The following is a 20,275-nucleotide window of genomic DNA, read 5'->3' as shown; positions in this document are numbered from 1 at the left end:
GCATTGAGACGATCTCACAACTATCATGAAATTGTTTCCATGATGTTAGAGATTCTTAGTTCACATTTAATGAATAGAGTGAAAGTTTTGTTCAATACATATAAATAATTATTGGTAAATGAGGACAACTGGCAGATTAGATGAAACCTGTATGTATGTATGTATGTATGTATGTATGTATGTATGTATCGGTGGCACTGGGGATTGAACTCAGGGGTATTCTATCTCTGGGCTACATCTCAGCCCTCTTTACTTTTTATTTTGAAACAAGGTCTTGCTAAGCACGGCTTGCTGGCCTCAAACCCACAATCCTCCAGTTTCAGCCTCCCAAGTGCTGGGATGATAGGCATATGCCACTCTGCCCGGCAAAACTACAATTTGAACTTGAAGTGTAAAATTGGCCAATATCCAGGGGAAAGCCATGTAATGAAAAAGAATGCAGATACAAGCAATAAAAACAAATTTACATCAAACAACAGGCCCTTGGGTACGTGATGCCTGGCTTTTCCCATCTTAATTGAAAAGATGTGGAGACACAAAGATAAATAAACTATAGGCACCACTGGTCTTAATGAGCTCAGGGGCCGTTAAGGAAAGTACACTGGCAAATAGGAGGAAGTGTCCAGTGCCAGATTTATGTGGTATGTGCAGTGAGAAGATGAGAGAGTGGACTCACTCAATCTTCAGCTGTGGTCACGAAGCCCTGAGACAGGAAGCCAGGAGAGAGAGCTAGGGTATACACAGGGTGAGGGATCAAGACTCCACAGAAACAAGCACTTGAGCTGAGAGGCTGGTTGCTTTCTCCCTCGAATCAGGAATAAGACAAGGATATCTATTTTTGTCCCTTTTGTTCAATATTTTTTTGTTTATGCTACTGGGGGTGGAACGCAGGGGCTATCTACCTCCGGGCTATACTCCGAGACCTATTTTATATTTTATTTGGAAACAGGGTCTCACTAAGTTGCTGAGAGCCTCACTAAGTAGCTGAGGCTGGCTTCGAATGTGTGCCATCCTCCTGTCTCAGCCTCCCAAGCGCGGGGATTACAAGCGTGTGCCACCACGCCTGGCTTTTGTTCAATATTTTTCTGGAAGCCTAAGCCAGGGGAACAAGAGGGAAAATAAAATAAAAGGCATTCATGTTGAAATAAAAGGAGTAAAATTGTCTCTATTTGTAGATGACGTGACTATACATATTTAGGTAGAAATACATGTCCCTATATTATCCACTAAAAACCTATTTGAATTTATGAGTTCGGCAAAATTGCAGGATTTAATACCTATGTATAAAATTCAGTGGTATTTGTATACCCTAGCAATAAGCAAGTAGAAGTGAAATTCATAAAACAATTCCATTTACAGCTGCATCAAAAAGAATAAAATACTTAGGAATAACTTTGACAAAAGAGGTTTGAGTTAGAAACAAATGAGTAGACAGTTGCTGAAAGAAACAGAAAAAGGACAAACTGAACAGTCACTGAAGACTGTGGAATATTCTTTCCTACGTGTCTCCAACATGGGGTAAAAGAAGGAAGACTCTCCTCTGTGTGTTGGGGGCAGATCAGTCTGATGGCCGGTGGACACCTGGAGTACCAAGACCAAGGTAGGGTGGCCTAACACATGTCATGTGGGTGCACTGTGGATGATTCACTCAAATCCCACCTCCTCGGAGATCTATAGACCAGATTTTCTTGGACCACTGTGAATTGTGGGCTCAGTACCCTAGATCTGGTCTGGAAATCTCCAGAAACCTGAGTCCGAGTGAATTAGTATCAAAGATCAAAGCAGTCATGGCAAATGGTCTACCCTGATGTTCTGGGAAGCATTGAAGTTACTACTGTGTTTAAGGTTTTGTTTTAATGTCACTCTAATAGGCAAAAGGGCAGCCTAATCTACCCAGAACTAGTTGATAAAAACAAAAGGGTACTACAGTCTCTGGACAGGAGTGAGTCACAATACAATCATCTAGATTTCTAATTATTATGACAAATTTCTGGCAGTAAAGTATATAAAGGGAGGGTCTTTTAGTTTATACTTGGTGTCTCTGGGCTACAGAAAGTGTTGGAACCGTATTTTAAGATCCTTTGTAATGTGATTTTTAAAACAATTCACACAAAATTTCCAAGGAGCATTTAACTGAATGACTGGATGAACTCGTTTCCTAATTGTAGTAATTAAATGACAAGAAATATTTACTAGGCATTTGTAACATGCAAAAAATTTTTTTACAAATGTTAAGAGTATTCTTTATGAAATAAGATCTGACTTAGAATTGCTAGGGCTAAAATTCCCCTCTTTGGTACCGAAATGGCACTAGGAAAAGGGGAAAGAAAAGGAGAGGGAAGCAAAAAGCTTTTCTGCTGAGAACTGCTGTAGAAAGTGAGAGGGAGGTGTGAGCTGCACAGCACAGGTTCATGAGTGGAAATGTGGAAAGGAGGACAGACACGTTTGCCCCCCTGGGCTGTAGAAGAGCTCACCTCATGAACTCAAGCCAATTTGGAGGGGACCTCATTAGAGCAGTTTCTGCACATCCTCACAGAGACGTGGACATTACTGGAGCATCTAATTAATGCTATTACAAATATCATATATTCTCATCATATGTAGCAAAGAGGCAAAGAACATCTTTAACTTCTCAATGCAGACTTGTGGGTTTAATTAATTAAGGAAATTAATTAATTAGGTTTAATTAATTAGGGAATTCCAGTGGGATTCCCTAAAACATTTCCCTTACTCCATTTCCTCCACCACTGTCTGTCCAGCTGTTCTTCAGCCTAATTTGGGTCTGGATCTGTTTCTTTGTGTGTGTGTGTGTGTGTGTGTGTGTGTGTGTGTGTGTGTGTGAGATACTGGGGTTCTACTTCCGGGCTACACTCCCAGACCTATTTTATACTTTCTTATTTGGAAACAGGGTCTCTTAAGCCAGCATGGCTGGCTTCGAACCAGCGCGATCCTCCTGTCTCCGCCTCCCAAGTGCTGGGATTACAAGCGTGCGCCACCACACTGGACTTAGGTTTTTTTCTTCAAGTGTTACATGCCTGAGAAATGGTACTTGGAATTCCCCAGCACCAAACACATGATCCAAACTGTCTTTTGAGGAAAAAACTTTGTCTTTTATCAAGACAAACTGTCTTTTTTCTTGACAATTTAGCAGATATCATCTCTTGTGCAATTCACTCCTGACATAATTATAAAAAAGAGGACAAGTTCCCCTGGCATCAGCTGGGATGTAGCTCAATGTCAGGGCACTTGTCTTGCCTGCATGAAGCCTTGGGTTTCATCCCCAGCAGTGAAAAATAAATAAATAAATAAGTAAATGTCCTCTAATCTTACTCAAATTACACTTATTTAGTTTTGCAGAGTCAAAAGCATAAGTATAACAATAAGTATACATAACTATAACAATAGTTATTCTAAAAATAAGTGTTATAAAATATGACACGCAAAAGTCTGGAATGTTATATTTCCTTATGTATCTTAGTTAATCTACACAATACAATCTTACTACAGACTACAAATCTGTAATGTAATCATTAAGATACAGGATTTTTTACAGGCTATCATTCAGTTGCTTCAAAAAAGTGGGAGTTTCTCTTTACAAGCTAATCTTTTCCATTTTGTGTATATAATTTTTAAAGTATGTTTGAAATATTTATTAGCTTACCTTATAGTAATCAATCCAACCCAATTAAGCCAGCAAAAATATTGTTGGTTCAACTATGCCCCTTGCAGGGAGTCTGTACTTGTGCCTGAGGTCTATGGGATTTAAACACTGGAGATGTGGGGAAAACCTTAAGATAAAGGAGACTGTTTTCCAAATTTTGCCATATCAGAGAGAAACAAAAATCTGTTCTACTAACAGAATCTAAGACACTATAAATCTGTTAAAAACAATTTACAGTGACTTCATTTGGGGCTCTATTTAATGAGAACACTGATTGTTGGATAAAGTCTTGGGGATATTTTAATAAATGATTTCTTAAATTTGCCAAATTGTAAGAACATCCTGGGATATTTTGAAAAGACTCAATATAGACCAGCATTTCACAAACTTCACTTTACAGTAGAATTACTTTGGGGCTTTAAAAAGTAACAAAAGTTGGGATTATGTCCCACTGCTCCTAAATTCTTACAGGAATTATATAGAATGACACCTGAATGTCAGGGTTTTTACCCAAGGTTGAAAGTTATTGCGTTTGAGCAATGAAATTAAATCTCCAGGGCACAGGAATAGTAATGAATACTGTCAAAAAAACAGAAACAAATAATTCCTATGACCAAGAAATATAGGTTAACACTGATGAAGCCCAATGTCCTCACTTATCTGAGAGGAAACTACTGAGTTGGCTTGATCAGGAGTGCAGCAATCTGTTAAATTCTAATTAAAGTCTCTATTGTGACATTCATAACTTAGTTCTTTTTTTAGAAGATGAAAGCGATGCTTTCCAAGATTTGGAATGTGCCTTGTATGCTATTTCAAAATCAGATGAAGGCATTCACAAACATGCGGCTTTGTCCATATGGAAGAAGTTTGCATGCATTAAACCGTGACATTAAGTATGGTCATGGGAAACACAGTTTTTAATCCACAGAAGATGAGGCACCCATAAAATTAGTGTCTCTTGGTTCAATAATGTGTACTTAATAAACTTTCATAGTTCTACCAATATCCACTGCAGTATCACAAATTATATCACATTTTATTAGAAGCACTACACCCGGCTTTCTGTGTGACTTCAGATGGACTTCCAGTTTGGAACTTCAAATAAAATACCAACTTCTTGGAAAACACAGACAACTGTGACTCTATCCTAGCTTCCTCTCAGTTAATGTAAACAAAAACAGCACAACAAAGGTCAAAGGCAACAACCACAAAAGGTTTATAATCATTACCTAGGCAAGGAGATGTAATAATGTCATATTTGAAAAATGTCAGCAAAGGGTTAAAGCAGAAGAAAGTACCACAACTTCTTTCCCCTCGAAAGATACAAGAGTAAAGATGAACAGTCAAAATTGTGAGAAATTTCATGAATTCCCCCTGGAGAGCTGAGTTTGACTTTAGCTTATGCAATCAGGGAAACTTGTAGAAGGAATAGTCCCTACCTACCAACAGAACATCTCATCATAAAGCAAAAAGCAGAAAGATTTAGCCATGTGACCTCTACAGATGAGAGGAAGTCAGACAGCAAGGACAGAACAGTTATCACCACATGGTGTCAGTTATCCCAGAATTAAACATGAGAAGAAGAAGAAGAAGATAGATAATGAATATAAGGAGAAAGGATTCTTAAGGAACAGGAAGCTTGGCTGAAGCCCTTGAAAGCCACAGTGGGGAACATGGACTAATGCTGGGGATGATGGAAGGTGTGACCAGGTATATGCCTGAAATAGAAAGAATCATCAAGATTTCAGGAATCTTATTTTTGAAGAGAGAGAGACTGCTTCCATGGAAACATTGAGGGATCTTGGTACAAGGACTGTGAAGGACAGAAAGTGCAGAGCATAGATTTTGTCATCAAAGTCAACCAAATTCCAGCTGAGGTCTCTCTATTTACTTGTGGGCTCAGAATGTGCAGTACCTTGGTCTCAAACAGCAGCCGTGGAGTGGGGGCAGTGCTTAAGTAATATGTAAAGAGAAATGGAAAACTCATCCATGCCTGATTAGTGTAGGTAGAAGCTCTCAACAGAGCTGCCCACTTTAAGCAAGGAGAAGACATAAAGGACTGGGACAGGAATAACTTTGCATATTATAACCTGCTTTTCTTAAAGCACGAAGCAGATTAAGAAAGCAGAGTATACCATCATAGGGAGGAAAAACCTCCACACAATCAGGAAATGTAAGAAATTATGCATGACTTCATTACAGAAATATATGGTCAACTATATAAGAAAATGAATTCAGTAATAAAAGGGCCCAGCAAAACCTAGGTGGTCAGATAAAGGAGTGGAATAAAAGAGAAATTTACATGCTAAAGAAATAAACTGAAGTCACAATAAAAGCACTTCACATAACTATAAAGCTATTAAATTATTTGGAAAAACCAACAGATCAGAGCTAAAAGAATTACTGACAAAGATCAAAACGGTTAAAGAACACATCAATCAATTCTTATAACAAAAAAATTTAGATACTTGAAATAGACAACTTAAAAAATGAAGCAAAAAATTACCCAAAGATGTAATAGAAAAAAATTTACATATTAAAAAAAACATCATTCTAGATAAAATGACATCATTTTCACTAAAAATTATATAAAGATAAAATGATATACATAATTAAAAGGTTAAAATTGTTTGGGCAACCATAAACAATAGCAAATGACTTTGGAAGAAAAAATAAGGCTAGATTCAGACTTCTTAAAAGTATATTTAGTAGCAGAAAATAGATTATACCTATAAAAATATAAGGGGGAATTAAACCTGACTTGGAATTTAAGAAAGAGCAACAGGAACGTTCTCCACAGTGAAGAGGCATTCGTGAGCACATCCTAGATAAGCTACTGGATAATAAACCTAGTCAATCCACAGAGGTGGTTTGGAGGATAAAAAGCAGTAACGAGGGATAAAATACTCACTCCACTCATGGTGGGGAAATGATAGAGGTTATCTACAGAAATGCTGATAAAGCAGAAATGGTGGTCCGAGTACATTAATCTGGGTTTATTATTTAAAACAAAAATAGTAAGTTTATAAAAAGGTTTGTGTAATATTGAAAGTGAGTCTAAAATAATGTCTAAAATTTTTGCACTAATGTTGTAAGGACAAAAAGCTCCCAATAAACAAAAACAGCAGGCAAAAAATTTTATCTTTCCTATTTACTATGTTACCTTGTTGAACATATGTGTAGTTTTTGACTCATTGAGGGGAAGTGACTGGTATGACAGGACTGGAATACATGGCAGATCAACTAACAGGAAGGGTGCTAAGTTTTCACCAGATAAATAAGGCAGGGGATGGAGAGCGCTTCACAGAACTGATCGCTGGACTCCATGAATACCCCTCTGAACTACTTCTAATAGATGGCTTCATATTTTACCAGTTTTTTGGGGGGCTTACTCTGTGCCTGACACTGGTTAGACATTTCCTCATTTGCTTCTATATACAGAATGTAAACTTCTCTTAAGATTCCTGTTTATTTCAAGTCCTTCAACTCTTAGCAAAAAACAGTATTAAAACTACCTTTATAACTGAATTCACAAAATCCTTTTTTCTTTCTATTCAAGATTTTTCTTTTAAGAAATATTCCATTTCAAATAGCCTGTAACCATATCTATCTTTTTGATAACTGGAAAGTACTATTAAAAATTATAATCAGGCAGGCATTAGGATGCATGCCTTTAATCCCAATACCTAGGAGGCTGTCACAGGAGGATAGCAGGTTCCAGGCCAGTCTCAGCAACTCACTAAGGTCCTCAGCAACTTAGTGAAACCCTGTTTAAAAAATAAATAAAAATAAAGATAGAGCTGAGGGAGTAGCTCAGAGGTAGAACGCTCGGGTTCAATTCTCAATACCACACACACTCACACTATATGTATATATTTTATTACATTTAATTTGTATGTGTGCACAGGGTTTCTATACCAGTTAACTACTAATGTCTTCTTAAAGTTCAAAAAGAAAAATATTTGTGAAGTTGCACAAATAAAATTTATTTGAATATTTTAATATCGTATTGCAGGTTTTTCTACATTTAAGCAGATTAACCAAAAACAAAGAATTTATAGAGATAAAGATAAAATATAGATATAAATGAAAATATGTGAGTCAATCTCATTCAGTGGATCTAAACAGGCTTAAACCAAGGACAGAGAAGCCCTGGCTTCTCTGAGATAGAGATAGATTAACACATTGATATTCTCCTAAACTTAAGCCCTTCCTTTATACAACCAAATGTCCCCACTCCTTGTTGGGCAGTGCATCTCCTTATTTTTAATCATCCTTTCTTTTCTTCTGTTTTTCTTCCACTTCTCACTGTCTGCTTTCTTTTCTCTCCCTTTTTTCCCCCTGTAATTCTGAACAGCATTCAAGATAAGGATGTCATCTGAGCCAGTGCCAAAAAGTTAAGTTCCTGAAGATCTTCTGGTATCTCCCTGATGCCCATTTAAGGCTAAGTTTAGCTTAGAGAGGGCAAGGTTATAAATGTTCTTAACAGCCCCACAAGTGCAGAACTGTGTGCATGCCCTGCCTCATGGGCCTGTGTGAGTCTCACATTTGCAGTTGGTAATGTCTCTGTCTCTCTCTGTTCCTGGTAAATTTTATTCTACTAAATCCTCAGAATGTAAGGTAAAGGGACACATTTTATTTCTATCAAACAAAGACTAGCTTAGTGACTATGATAACTGGTAATTAATTATAGAATTTGAATAATGTTAGCATAAGATTCAGTCCTAATAAAGTTTGCAACATGAATATTGGAATTAGTCTGACACTTTTTCCCACTATTAGAGCGATATATTTTTATTCATTCTACATTCACTGAACTGACAAGAAGACTGTTGTAATTCACCCTGAGTCAGGAAGCACTTCTGAGCTTCTATTTATTCCTATTATGGTATTTACTATGTCATTTCCCATCTTCAGGTTTAGATTATGAGTTGTGTTCTTTAAAGGAGACAATGTGCTTCTCATTAACAGGGAATATATATTATTTTTCTTTATAACTCAAGTTCCAAGTACTTAATACTTAGTAAATATTAGACAAATAAAAATTAAATAACTGATTAAATTTAGTTCACTTACCCATCTCTATTTTCTAATTTATGGTTACAAAGGTAAAACAAAATAAAGTATTTAAAGCATTAAGAAAAAATGTGGATATTCAAAATACTTGAAAATGGAAAGAGCTTTCTAAACATAATACCAAATTAATAAATCATAAAAAGCCTTTCTAGAGGAAAATAAACAGAACATATCAAAAGCTTTAAATTTTCATATTCTTAATGACCCAGCAATTACAGGTTATATTCTAAGAACATAACCCAGGATATATATTTATCAACAGAGATTTTTATCACACATAGCTAAACTACAAATAACAAGACAAAAAAGAAAACCTGAAAAGAACTGCAAGGTGTAATTATGGCAGACAGGCATAACATGGTGATTAAATTTAAGGTCTTGAATCAGGATATTTGTCTGTTTGTTTGCTTGCACTAGGGATTAAATCCAGGCACATTCCACCTCTGAGGTACACTCCCAGCCCTTTTTAATGTTTTTTTCATGGAGTCTTGCCAGGCTTCTGAGGGTCTTAGTTGCTGAGACTTCCCGCAGACCTGTGTTCCTCCTATTTCAATCTGCCAAGTAATGGAATTACAGGCATGTACCACCATGTCAGGATGAATCGGGCTGTTTGATAACCTAGTCCTCTCTTCATACCCTCAAATTCACAAATCTAATCTGTGAATTCAAAGCCTACTCATGTGTGAGACTGAGAACATAAACTGTCTAAACATAATAGGGTTATGGAAGACTGCAGATGCCTTGCTCTTTCGTTATTACAATGAGCTGGGCAACCATTCTTTATTTTATTTTTTAATAAATTTTTATTGGTGCATTGTAGTCATACATCTCAATGGGATAAAAATTGTGGAGATATACATGCACACATCACCCAATCAGCCCCTACCCAATCTTTAACCCCTTCCCTCCCCCTCCCACCTACTCATGCTTGGCTTCCTGATTGACTTTGATATGTTTAAGTACATCATGTGCTTTAAAGAGTTTCTCTCATCCTCCCTCTTATCCCCTCAGATATATCATCTTTAGTGCTCCTCTTTAGGGTCCCTTCTTCATCTGGAGTTTCTCCTGTAACACATTTCTCCCTAATATCTTGCACATTAAGAAAAGCATCTGATTTCTTATTTTTTGTGTGTGACATTTCACTGTAAATGCCATAATTTTGTTCTCCCTTATGGCTGGGCAAAATTCTATTGTGTACATATCCCATAGTTTTGAAATCCACTCATTTGCTGAAGGACATCTTGGCTGGTTCCACAGTTGGGCAATGATGAACTGTGCAGCTATGAACATGGTTGTTCATACAATAGTCTGGTATTTTGATTTTCATTCTTTTTGGTAGATACCCAAAGGTGGTATTGCTGGATCATATAGTAAGTTCATTTTCCTTCTTCTGAGGATCTTCTATACTGTTCTCCAAAGTGGCTGCAACAACTTACAGTACCACCAACAATGTATTAGAGCTTCTATTTCTCCACATTTATTCCCACTTACTGAAAACCTGAAAGCCAGAAGGTGAGTAACTTTGACAGGATGATCCACTCACAACCAATATTTTTTAAAATAGAGGTCACTTGGATCTGGAAATCTGCTAAAAGATAGGTGAGGCAGTGCCAGCTTCTGTTGCTTCCTGGCCACACAATTGAAGAAACCCCCTGGTCCTTTGCTGAGAAGCCAGCCCCGGGTCCAGGCCTGCCATGCAACAGGCTCTGGGCCTGGCATCGCTGGCTCCAGACCTGGCCTCGTCGTGTGGCAGGCTCTGGTTCCTGTCACTGTGGGCATGATGTTTACAGAGGTTCCAATTTTTCCCTCCACATATATTTTAGTAGGAGAAAGCAGCACGTGTCATTTGCAGAAGCTGAGAGCCCAATTCTCTAGCAGCAATGGATTTTATCTCCCCACTGAAAGCGGAGGCTCACAGCCTCACCATGGAGAGCGAAATCTGCTGCTCCAAAAAAGCCCTGACCCTCAGCGCAGAGCAGAGGAGTGCACCGGCCATGAACTGAGGTCTCCCGGGATACCCAGTACAGCAATATGGGAGGGGCTCCCTCTGACTTGCCCCGAACATTTTTCTTACATAGTGTGTTGTCTAGAATTCCTGCAGATGTGCAGCAAGAGCAGTCTACTTTTGGGGAGATATTTTCAAAAATTCAAGGTGGATTGGATAGGATCTGTCTGCCTCTCCCGAATACTGACCACCACTGCTACCACCATTTTGGTTCATCTCCGCCAAACTATTTCTTACATAGTATGTTGTTCAGAGTTCCTAAACATGTGGGGCAGGAACAGTCTACTTTTGGAGAGATTTCTTCAAAAATTCAAGGTGGATTTGGTTGAATCTGTCTGCCTCTCCTGAATACTGTTCACCGTCCGCCACCTTCTTGGTCTCTCCTAGAGTATGTTGTTGTTAAGTATTCCTGTGCATGTGTGGCAGGAACAGTCTGCTTTCTGATCTCTTCTAGGATATCCCTCCAAAAATCACTTTTCTTGCAGTGGCAGGTGCCATGCTGCAGTCTTGCCTCTAATTCCGCCATATTCCACTCTCTCTCCCATATTTCAGATAGGAAATCATGACTGGAAATGTTTCTGTGTGTTGTCCCAATCACCTATTAAATCAAAATCTGTTGTCCAGGGTTTCTCAGGAGGATGAATATCCTATTCGGCCACTGCTGTCACTGATGCGGTCATGGTCGCCACTGCAGCTGCAACTGCAGCCGCCGCCATCTTCCTCCCTTTCAATATTTTTTAATAAAAGAAATTACTATGTGTCTTTTGCAGGAGTTGGGGCCCCAAGTACTTAGGAGCAATGTGCTTTATCTCCCTGCGAAGAGCAGAGGCCCACAGCTTCACCATAGCTAGCGGGCTCTGTTGCTCCTAGCGCACCCAGCCCCAGGAGGCACAGCGCCGGCCGACCCGAATTTGCGTGGCTCCATCTGACGCGCCCCGAACATTTTTCTTACACAGTATGTTGTCCAGAGTTCCTGAGCATGTGGGGCAGGTGCAGTCTACTTTCGGGAAGATTTCCTCAAAAGTTCAGGGGGGATTAGGATGAATTTACCTGCCTCTCCCTGATACTGGTTGTTGCCGCCACCTCCATCCTAGCCCTCCTCCCGAGCATTTTTTTTACATAGTATGTTGTCCAGCTGAGCATGTGGAGCAAGAGCAGTCTTTTTTGGGGGAGATTTCTCCAACAGTTCAAGGAGGGTTGGATTGGTTTTATCTATCTCTCCCGAATACTGGCCGCTGCCGCCGCCGCCGTCTCTAACATCTTGGTCTGTATCTTCTTTTTTATATTTTAGTTAGGAAGTCATGGCTGTAACTGTCTCTATATATTGTCCCGATCAGATATTAAACCAAAATCTGATGTCCAGGATTTCTCAGAGGAATACCTGTCCTATTTGGCCGCTGCCAGCTATTGTTGCTGCAGCCATGGTCGCCACTGGCATCTATTATTTTGTAATAAATATGTATTTCTTTTAAGTAAGAAAATTATAATGAAAGCTTTTATTTAAAATATTGCTTACAAGCCGGCGTGGTGGGTCATGCTTGTAATCCCAGCATTTGGGAGGCTAAGACAGGAGGATCTGGGTTCATGGACAGCCTCAGCTACTAATGAGGCTTTTTGCAGCTCAGTAAGACTGTTCCAAAATAGAGAATAAAAAATAGGGCTGAGGGTATAGCTTAAAGGTAGAATGCCCCTGGGTTGCATCCCCAGTACCACACACACACAAAAAAAATTTATTTACATGTGTGTTTGTGTGTGTGTGTGTGTGTGTGTGTGTGTGTGTGTGTGAGAGAGAGAGAGAGAGAGAGAGAGAGAGAGAGAGAGAGAGAGAGAGAGAGAGAGAAAGAGAAGAGAAGGTTTTGTGGCTGTCAGTTACTTTACCTCCTGAAAGTTGGGTAGGTTAACAAAAATGTGTAGAATAACTTGCGGTTCTGTGATAAGAATGCAGGTTGCCGTTATGCACACTCAAGGGGTAGATTGCAGCTGACTGCTTTGAGAGAAATTGTTGACACCACGTTCCCACCGAATTAGACACCAGGGAGGTGTTGTACATCTGTTAAATGCCCAGACGGGGCAACAGCACTAAGATGCAGAGTTCCAGCCACCCGGTCTCTAACAAAGAACCTGTTGTGTCCTGGTGAGTGCCTTGTGACTAGAGGTCTCCAGGGGAGAGCTTCTCACATGCTTTAATTTTTTGGTTGTTTTGCTTTTTCTCTGGTACTGGGGATTGAACCCAGGGGAGTTCTACGTCTGAGTTGCATCCTCATCCTATTTTATTTTTTATTTTGAAAGAGGGTCTCTCTCTTAGTTTCTGAGGTTGGCCTCTAACCTTCCAAGTAGTGGGATTATAGAAATGTGCCACTGCGCCCAGCTTTAATCCTCCTTTTTAAAGCAATTTTCACTAAAAGGTGGACATTTTAAGGGAAATATCACTATGTATCAGGATTTGGGAAATTTTGTAGCATTTACACACTTTTCTAAGAAAGATATATATGCATAATAAAAACAATCCAGAGTAGTCATTTATATTTAACTAAAAAATTCTAGAATATATTTCTAAAAGATGGCCTTAACAAAAATCTTCCAGGACAATTCAATTATGAACTAAGAGTTCAATCCTCATTTAAGTCAAATAAATTGAAAAAGGAACTCAGAGCAGGTCATTATGGGGAGCAAGTAGTCATTTTATTTTTTCCAGAAATACTTTAGATAAACTTACTGCCTGTCTGACTCCTGCGAGTTTCTACTGATAAGTTCTAAGATACACTTTAAGTATCATGGAAACAAATTAAGTCTTGCTATGTAATTCTGATTCTATTTATTCTTGGACATACATTAAGGGCAACTCTTTTTAATGTCATGTTTTGAAGAAAGAAGCAAAAATAATCAAAGACTTTCATGTGTTTTAGGTCTTTGCGTTTTAGGTTTTAGCTCTTTGCATTTTACAAACAGCATGTGTCCATAAGAACTCTTTTTCTTTCCTTTTTTTTTTTTTTTTGAGTGTGTGTGTGAGTATAAAAGGTCATCGTGCCTATCAGCAACAGTAAGAAGAGAACTCCAAAGAGTTTCAGCTTACCCAGCTCCAAGACTCAAGTTAAACACCATAATCATGCCAGTCATTAGTTACCACTCAGTTTATGTCTCCGGCCCGGAAACCAGTCTGCCAGAACCAAGATAGCTTGAAACGCAGCCGCGCTTTATCACACAACCAATCCCCAGAGGCTTGTTTAAGGGAAAATTGTATGTATTCTACATGACGGAGGAAAGATAGCTCAAACTGTGCAAAAGCTTCCCCCCCTTAGATAATAAAGAACATTTATTTTGAAGTTCAGTAATTAATAAATAAAATGAAGTTTAAATGTTAACACAGCACATGAACCCATTTACTAATCTCCACAGAAACGAATATTCCTTTTGTATTTCTGTAAATATAATATATCCCTAACAGAAATTATAAACCTTTCTATTATTTATCAGAAATTATAAGCCTTTCTATTATTTATCCTAACAGAAATTATAAGCCTTTCTATTATTTTTAGTAGAATTAACTACTATATATTTTAAAAAATGATTTGAATTAGTTTCTTAAAAAAAGTTACCGTTCAGCCAGGCACACCTGTAATCACAGTACTTGGGAAGCTGAGACAGAAGAATCACAGGTTCGAAAACAGCCTCAGCAACATAGTGAGACCCTAATCAACTTAGCAAGACCTTGTTTCAAAATTTAAAAAAAGGTTGGAAGTGTAGCATAGAGAAAGAATGTCCTGAGTTCAATCTCCATCATGGTTACAATCTTAAGAGTAGGAATCACTACCTGCTCCTTTGGAAGAAATGAAGTTTTAGAACTTTCGTCTGAAGGGTAGTTCTTAAAAAGACAAAAAACAAATTCAGTTTTTAAAAACATCCTTGAGTCCATTCCATTAACTAATTAATTTTATAATTTCTTCAGAAAACATGCTACTGTACAGGTAAAAGGTATTGAAGTCTTTTTTGGATCCTCATAAATTTGGTAAGGACTAACAAATCTAATGAATGGACAGCTGTTGGGGAATAATGACGTAATGCCCGAAGCCTCTGAGCTGAAACCACCTACTCAGTCCCTCTGCCAGTTCAGAACTGAACTTGAAATCTGCTTCAGCATCAAAGAGCTGTGAAGTTGACAGGACTTCCAGAAAAATGAGCATCATCTCCACCAGTGAGGATTAGGGTTGGAATTTTAAATTTAACTCTTCTCCATTCTGTGGCACTTAAATAAACTTATCATCTAGGAAATTTGTGGCATTCCATTCTGAACAATTCATCTTTTTATGCTGACATTTTACAAATAATTTTTCTCCCCCAAATAAAAGCATCTGGTAAAGACTTTACAATTTATCCTAAACATAACTATAAACTCTGTCATTTGTGAAATGTACCTGAGTCCCAAGAAATCTCAATTACATTAGAAATAATATAAATATCTTGATGTGTATACACCTATGAATGTATGTTAAAAGGCTGCACATGTCTTACTTCTCAAATTTACCATGCAATCCTAATATTTCTTAAGCTTTAACCCAAATATACACCTATGAATGTATGTTAAAAGGCTGTGCATGTCTTACTTCTCAAATTTACCATGCAATCCTAATATTTCTTAAGCTTTAACCCAAATATACACCTATGAATGTATGTTAAAAGGCTGCGCATGTCTTACTTCTCAAATTTACCATGCAATCCTAATATTTCTTAAGCTTTAACCCAAATACCAAGATAAAGTTTTTGTCAAAATAATGAGTATGAGCCGGGCGTGGTGGCGCACGCTTGTAATCCCAGCATTCGGGAGGCTGAGACCTGGAGGATCATGGTTCGCGGACAGCCTCAGCTACTTAGTGAGGCCCTCTGCAACTCAGTGAGACCCGGTTTCAAAATAAAGAATAAAAAATAGGGCAGGGGGTGTAGCTTGGAGGTCAAATGCCCCTGAGTTCCATCCCCAGACCCGCAAAAAAAAAAAAACAATATAATGAGTATGATTTTTAAAAATAGGACTTTAAATTCAAAGACTCTCTACATACATAAACTATCATCTCTATTTAACCTGCAACATTTTCCTGACCCAACTCCATAGAATGTAACTTCAGGTGCTACGTAACTTTAGATGCTATTTCAAGCTCTGGGAAAACAAATTTGAGGATGTATGTAAAAATGAATGGTTACATAACAATACTTTTAGTTTAAACTTATTTTTACTCCTACAGCTCAAAACTAAATAGTTATTTATGACATTTTATGAAGCTTAACTTCCTTGGTAGCCATGGCAACATCTTCCACCAGGACATGATTAGGTCACTCAGCACCTTGGCGCTGGCAGTTTGCAGTGGCCTGAGGGTCGTGAGTATAACTTCTATTAAAAACATGGTAAGCCGGTTTCATGATTGCTTGACTGACCATTTTCATGAGTAAACTAGACACAAGATTCCCACCTTCAGCATCCATTTTTTCTAACCACTTTGTCCTGCCCAAAGGAAAGTCTACAAGGTTCAGATACTCAACCCTCCCCCCCCCCATAAGGCTTTCAGTAAGCTTACAGCATTCTCTGCTGCGGGGATAAGTCCTGATACGTCTACATCAAATGTATTACCATTACCACTTGCCAGAGACCAATTAAAATGCCAAGTTTAAGCCAATCAGCATGTTACATTTCTAGAGGTTGTTACTGGCCCATAGTTAGAGGAAAGACTCTGTCCATAGATGTGAATAAGGAGGCAAGTTGCCTCAGTAACTGCTGACAGTTATCTTTCAAAGACAAAGAACTCCAGGTTAAGGCACAACTAAAGGTGAAAGCCTTGATCACATCTGACCTGAAGCCCTGTAGCTCTGGACTTTTTGTTATGGAGAATAATATATTTCCTATTGCATAGGATAGTCTGTCAGATTTTGTGGGGTTTGTATCCAAGAACATCCTGGCACTACTTTTTTTTTTTTTTAATAGAGGCAATAGTCTTAGTAATTACTATAAATTAGAGACACTATTAGAATTTGCCCTAAATCAAAACCATCCTGAGCTACTGGCCCCAAAGTGGCCTCTCAGACTGCGGTAGAAAAAAGTGAGATGTTCCTGCCGTTTTCGGTTATGTCCCACCATCTTACCACTCAAGTTACGGACATAATCAAGAAAAGCAAACATATAATTTCTCCAGATTTTTCACTGAGTGTCAAAAATGTGTACGTTTTACAATAAAACACAACATTCCCAGTTTTCGTTATCTCTTCTTACCTCTCTCGCACTGTGGCCCCGTGAATCCATAAACACACGCACAGCGGTTGGGTCCAATGCAGCGCCCGCCATTCTGACATCCGTTCTCACAGACAGCTGCATGAAAACACAAAGCAGCAGCTCGTTAGAGAGCAAGTTCCCAAGCAGAAGAGGGCCCTGTGCCACACCAGCACCGAAGGATTTCACCTCAAATTACGTTTGTAAAACACAAGTCACCACTGGCCTCATGGGCTTAAGCAAATGCATTTCCTTGTATATTAAAGCAACAGCCCACACCATTCATGTCAATCACACTGTGAGCAAGCATTAAGTAAAAGGTTTTGTTTTTAATGTCAGAATCACAAGGGTTGGCTGGCTCTGATATTCTCAGAGTCATAGTATCACTCTTAACCCTCTATTTCTGTTCTCATAGGTAGAGGAGTGAATAAAAGACAGGAAGAATGAAGGAAAGGGAGGCAGACTCTGAGAAAGATGTAAAAGAAGGGGGGAATGTGATATGGAAAAATAAAGAGGGCATGGAAATAAAGGGAGAAAACAAAGGATCAGAGAAGGGAGCCAGGAAAAGCAGTGGAAAGCAAGAAAGGGGATGCTCACAAAAAAGTCCTCCTGTCCTGCCGTCCACTTTCTCAGTCCTCTTTGCTGGCTGCTTCTCTTCCTCTTCCCCACCTCACAATGCTGGCCCTGAAGCTGGGCTCTGGTTACATCGGTCTCCTCTACTCTGATTATAAGACTTTCTAGTGATCCTTATCTAGGCTTATTAAAATATTATCTGTAAGCCGGACGTGGTGGCACATGCTTGTAATCTCCGCACTTGGGAGGCTGAGACAGGAGGATCGCGCAGGTTCGAAGCCAGTCTAAACTGGGTGTGGTGGCGCATGCCTGTAATCTCAGTAGTTGGGAGACTGAGACAGGTGGATCATAGGTTCACAGCCAGCCTCGGCAACTTAACGAGACTCTCAACAACTTAGTGAGACTCTTTTTCAAAATAAAAAATAAAAAGGGGTGGAGATGTAGCTCAGGAGGAGAATGCTCCTGGGTCCAATCTCCAGTACTGCAAACAAAACACAAAAATGCACACGCTCCTAAATTTGTGTCTTTGTCTCTCACCTCTGTGCTAAGATCAGCATTCACAGATATTTCCGCTTGGAAGTCGAATAGACTTCTCTAACCAACAAACGCCTAACCAAACTCTTGTCTTCAGCCCCAACAACCCCTAGCCAGTCCACTCCCATTCAAGTCTCCCATGTGAGGAAATGACATCACCATTCAGACAGGCCCCACTAAGACTCTTTAGTTCTCACTTTCGATCTTTGCTTTTTCAATTATTTCCAACCCACCACACAAAGTCCATTGGCATACACTGCCTTCCAAAGACTCGACCTCTAAAATAACGACTTAACCCACATGGAACAGCCTTCCCTGCCACAGGAGCGGCGCCATCTCCGGCTCCACTGTGGTGGCATCATCTAACAAGTCCCTGGGTGTCTGTCTGTCCTCCTCACTGCCTAGTCTCAATACAGCAGCCAGAAGGACTGATTATGAATTCACAGTATACACACACAATGGAATTTTACGCAGCTGTAAAGAAGAGAAAAATCATTCCATTTGCAGGAAAATGGATGGCACTAAAGAACATTATGCTGTGAGATCAGCCAGCCTCAGAAAGTGAAGCACTGTATGTTTTTTCTTTTACATATGAAGCTAGAGATTTAGAAACTGGGGAACAGAAGGTATTTTTACAGATAAAAGAGGAGAAACTCCAGTGGAGTGATAGAAGGAGTTGGTGTTGGGGGGGGGGCTTGATGAAGGAAACAATTTAAATACTGCTGTGTGCATATATGGCATTATCAATGCAATCTCAGTAACATGTATGGGAGAGAAGTAGGGTGGATCTAGAGGGACACAGCAAGGGCTGTGTGTGAACCTTTCCATCACTCTGCACCTCATTATGATGTATAGTTACAATATGTCAATGAAAGTATATTAAAATATTAACCGGATCCCATTACACAACTACTTAAAAGCTCTTCGTGGCGTCCCATCATATTTACCGCATCATCCAAATTTCCTTCCTTGGCCTCGAAGGCCTTACACCTCCCCCTGCAAACTTATCTCCTACTGTGATCCCTTGTCCCCAAGTTAGTCCAGCTGCAGGGGTTCTTTTTCCCCAAAGAGATACATGGAGTCTGTTTTCTGCCACAGGTCCTTTAAATTTGTTGACCTTCTGAAATAAAGGCACAGACTCTGTACAAATGTCACCTTCCCAGAGAACCCCAATGTAAAACAGCAGAGAACTGCTAAGTCTGATCATAACCCTCTCCCCCACCCTGCGTCCTTCTTAACCTTTTTCTTATCATTACCTCAATTTGTACCGGGCCTTTACCTGTATGGCCAAGCACCACCATGCTTGTTCACTAAGGTCTAAGAGCACCTTGCTGAGGGCAGGACACACAGTACTGACTCACCGCTGCTGAATGAAATTAAAGCATGCTTACAAAAGAGTGCTGTCTACAGTACTGGGGAAGCAGCTAAGAGGTTTAAATGTTTTTGTAATCTTCGTTTTAGCAAACATCATAATTCCAGGGCTTTTCCAGAAGCTGAAAATTGTCTCTTTCTTCATTCTCAGAACTGTAACACCCTCTCTAAGACAATTTAGGCCAAGCATGGTGATACATGCCTCTAATCCCAGTACTTGGGAGGGTGAGACAGAAGGATCGCAGGTTTGAGGCCATTATGCAGTAACTTAACAAGATTCCATTTTGAAATAAAAATAAAATAGGGCTAAGAATGTAGGAGTAAAGCTCAGAAAACACCCTTGGTTCAATCCCCAGTACTACACACTACACTAAATAAGTATATATAAATAAATAAATAAAACATAGAAAGCATCTTCCATAGCTGGAGCTGCTATCTACTAGTTATTACATTTTCACCTTATTTTCCATAACTTTTGTTAGCTGAATATTTTACTTGTCCCATATGCTCTATTGGCTCTGACGTAAAAATTAGAACAGGGGCACTTCATCCCATGAGACACCCAAAGTACAAATGATCAGTGTGTGCTGACTGTCTGACCTGTGTCTTTGGTGCTCTTCTGATTGAAGAGTTGTGGTAGCATCCATGTGAGTTGACACCAGAGCAGAAAGACAGCAAGGCATCTTCCAGGCGGGGAAGTACTTCCTGCTTCTGTGTGAGAAGCAAGGAAGGGGCACATCTGCCAGAGCTTGTTTTGCAAAACCTTCAGGAAGATGTACATAGTTGTGTACACAGATGCCCAAGA

At 39.2% G+C, this 20,275-nt stretch overlaps 1 protein-coding gene across 1 annotated transcript in view; it reads right to left on the bottom strand.

Annotated features, from left to right (window-relative positions):
* FBN2 (fibrillin 2) overlaps positions 1-20,275 on the bottom strand; it is a gene marked incomplete at both ends in the record, with an annotated part of 232,315 nt that overhangs the window by 199,407 nt on the left and 12,633 nt on the right. Inside the window, one exon of the mRNA XM_080698411.1 lies at positions 16,996-17,091. Coding sequence (XP_080554537.1) covers positions 16,996-17,091 — 96 coding nt within the window. The remainder of the gene's footprint in view (positions 1-16,995; positions 17,092-20,275) is intronic.

This window comes from Muscardinus avellanarius, assembly GCF_963383645.1.
Source record: "Muscardinus avellanarius genome assembly, chromosome: 7".
In the NCBI taxonomy this organism is placed as follows: Eukaryota; Metazoa; Chordata; class Mammalia; order Rodentia; family Gliridae; genus Muscardinus; species Muscardinus avellanarius.
This window is presented reverse-complemented; position numbering and strand designations above follow the sequence as displayed.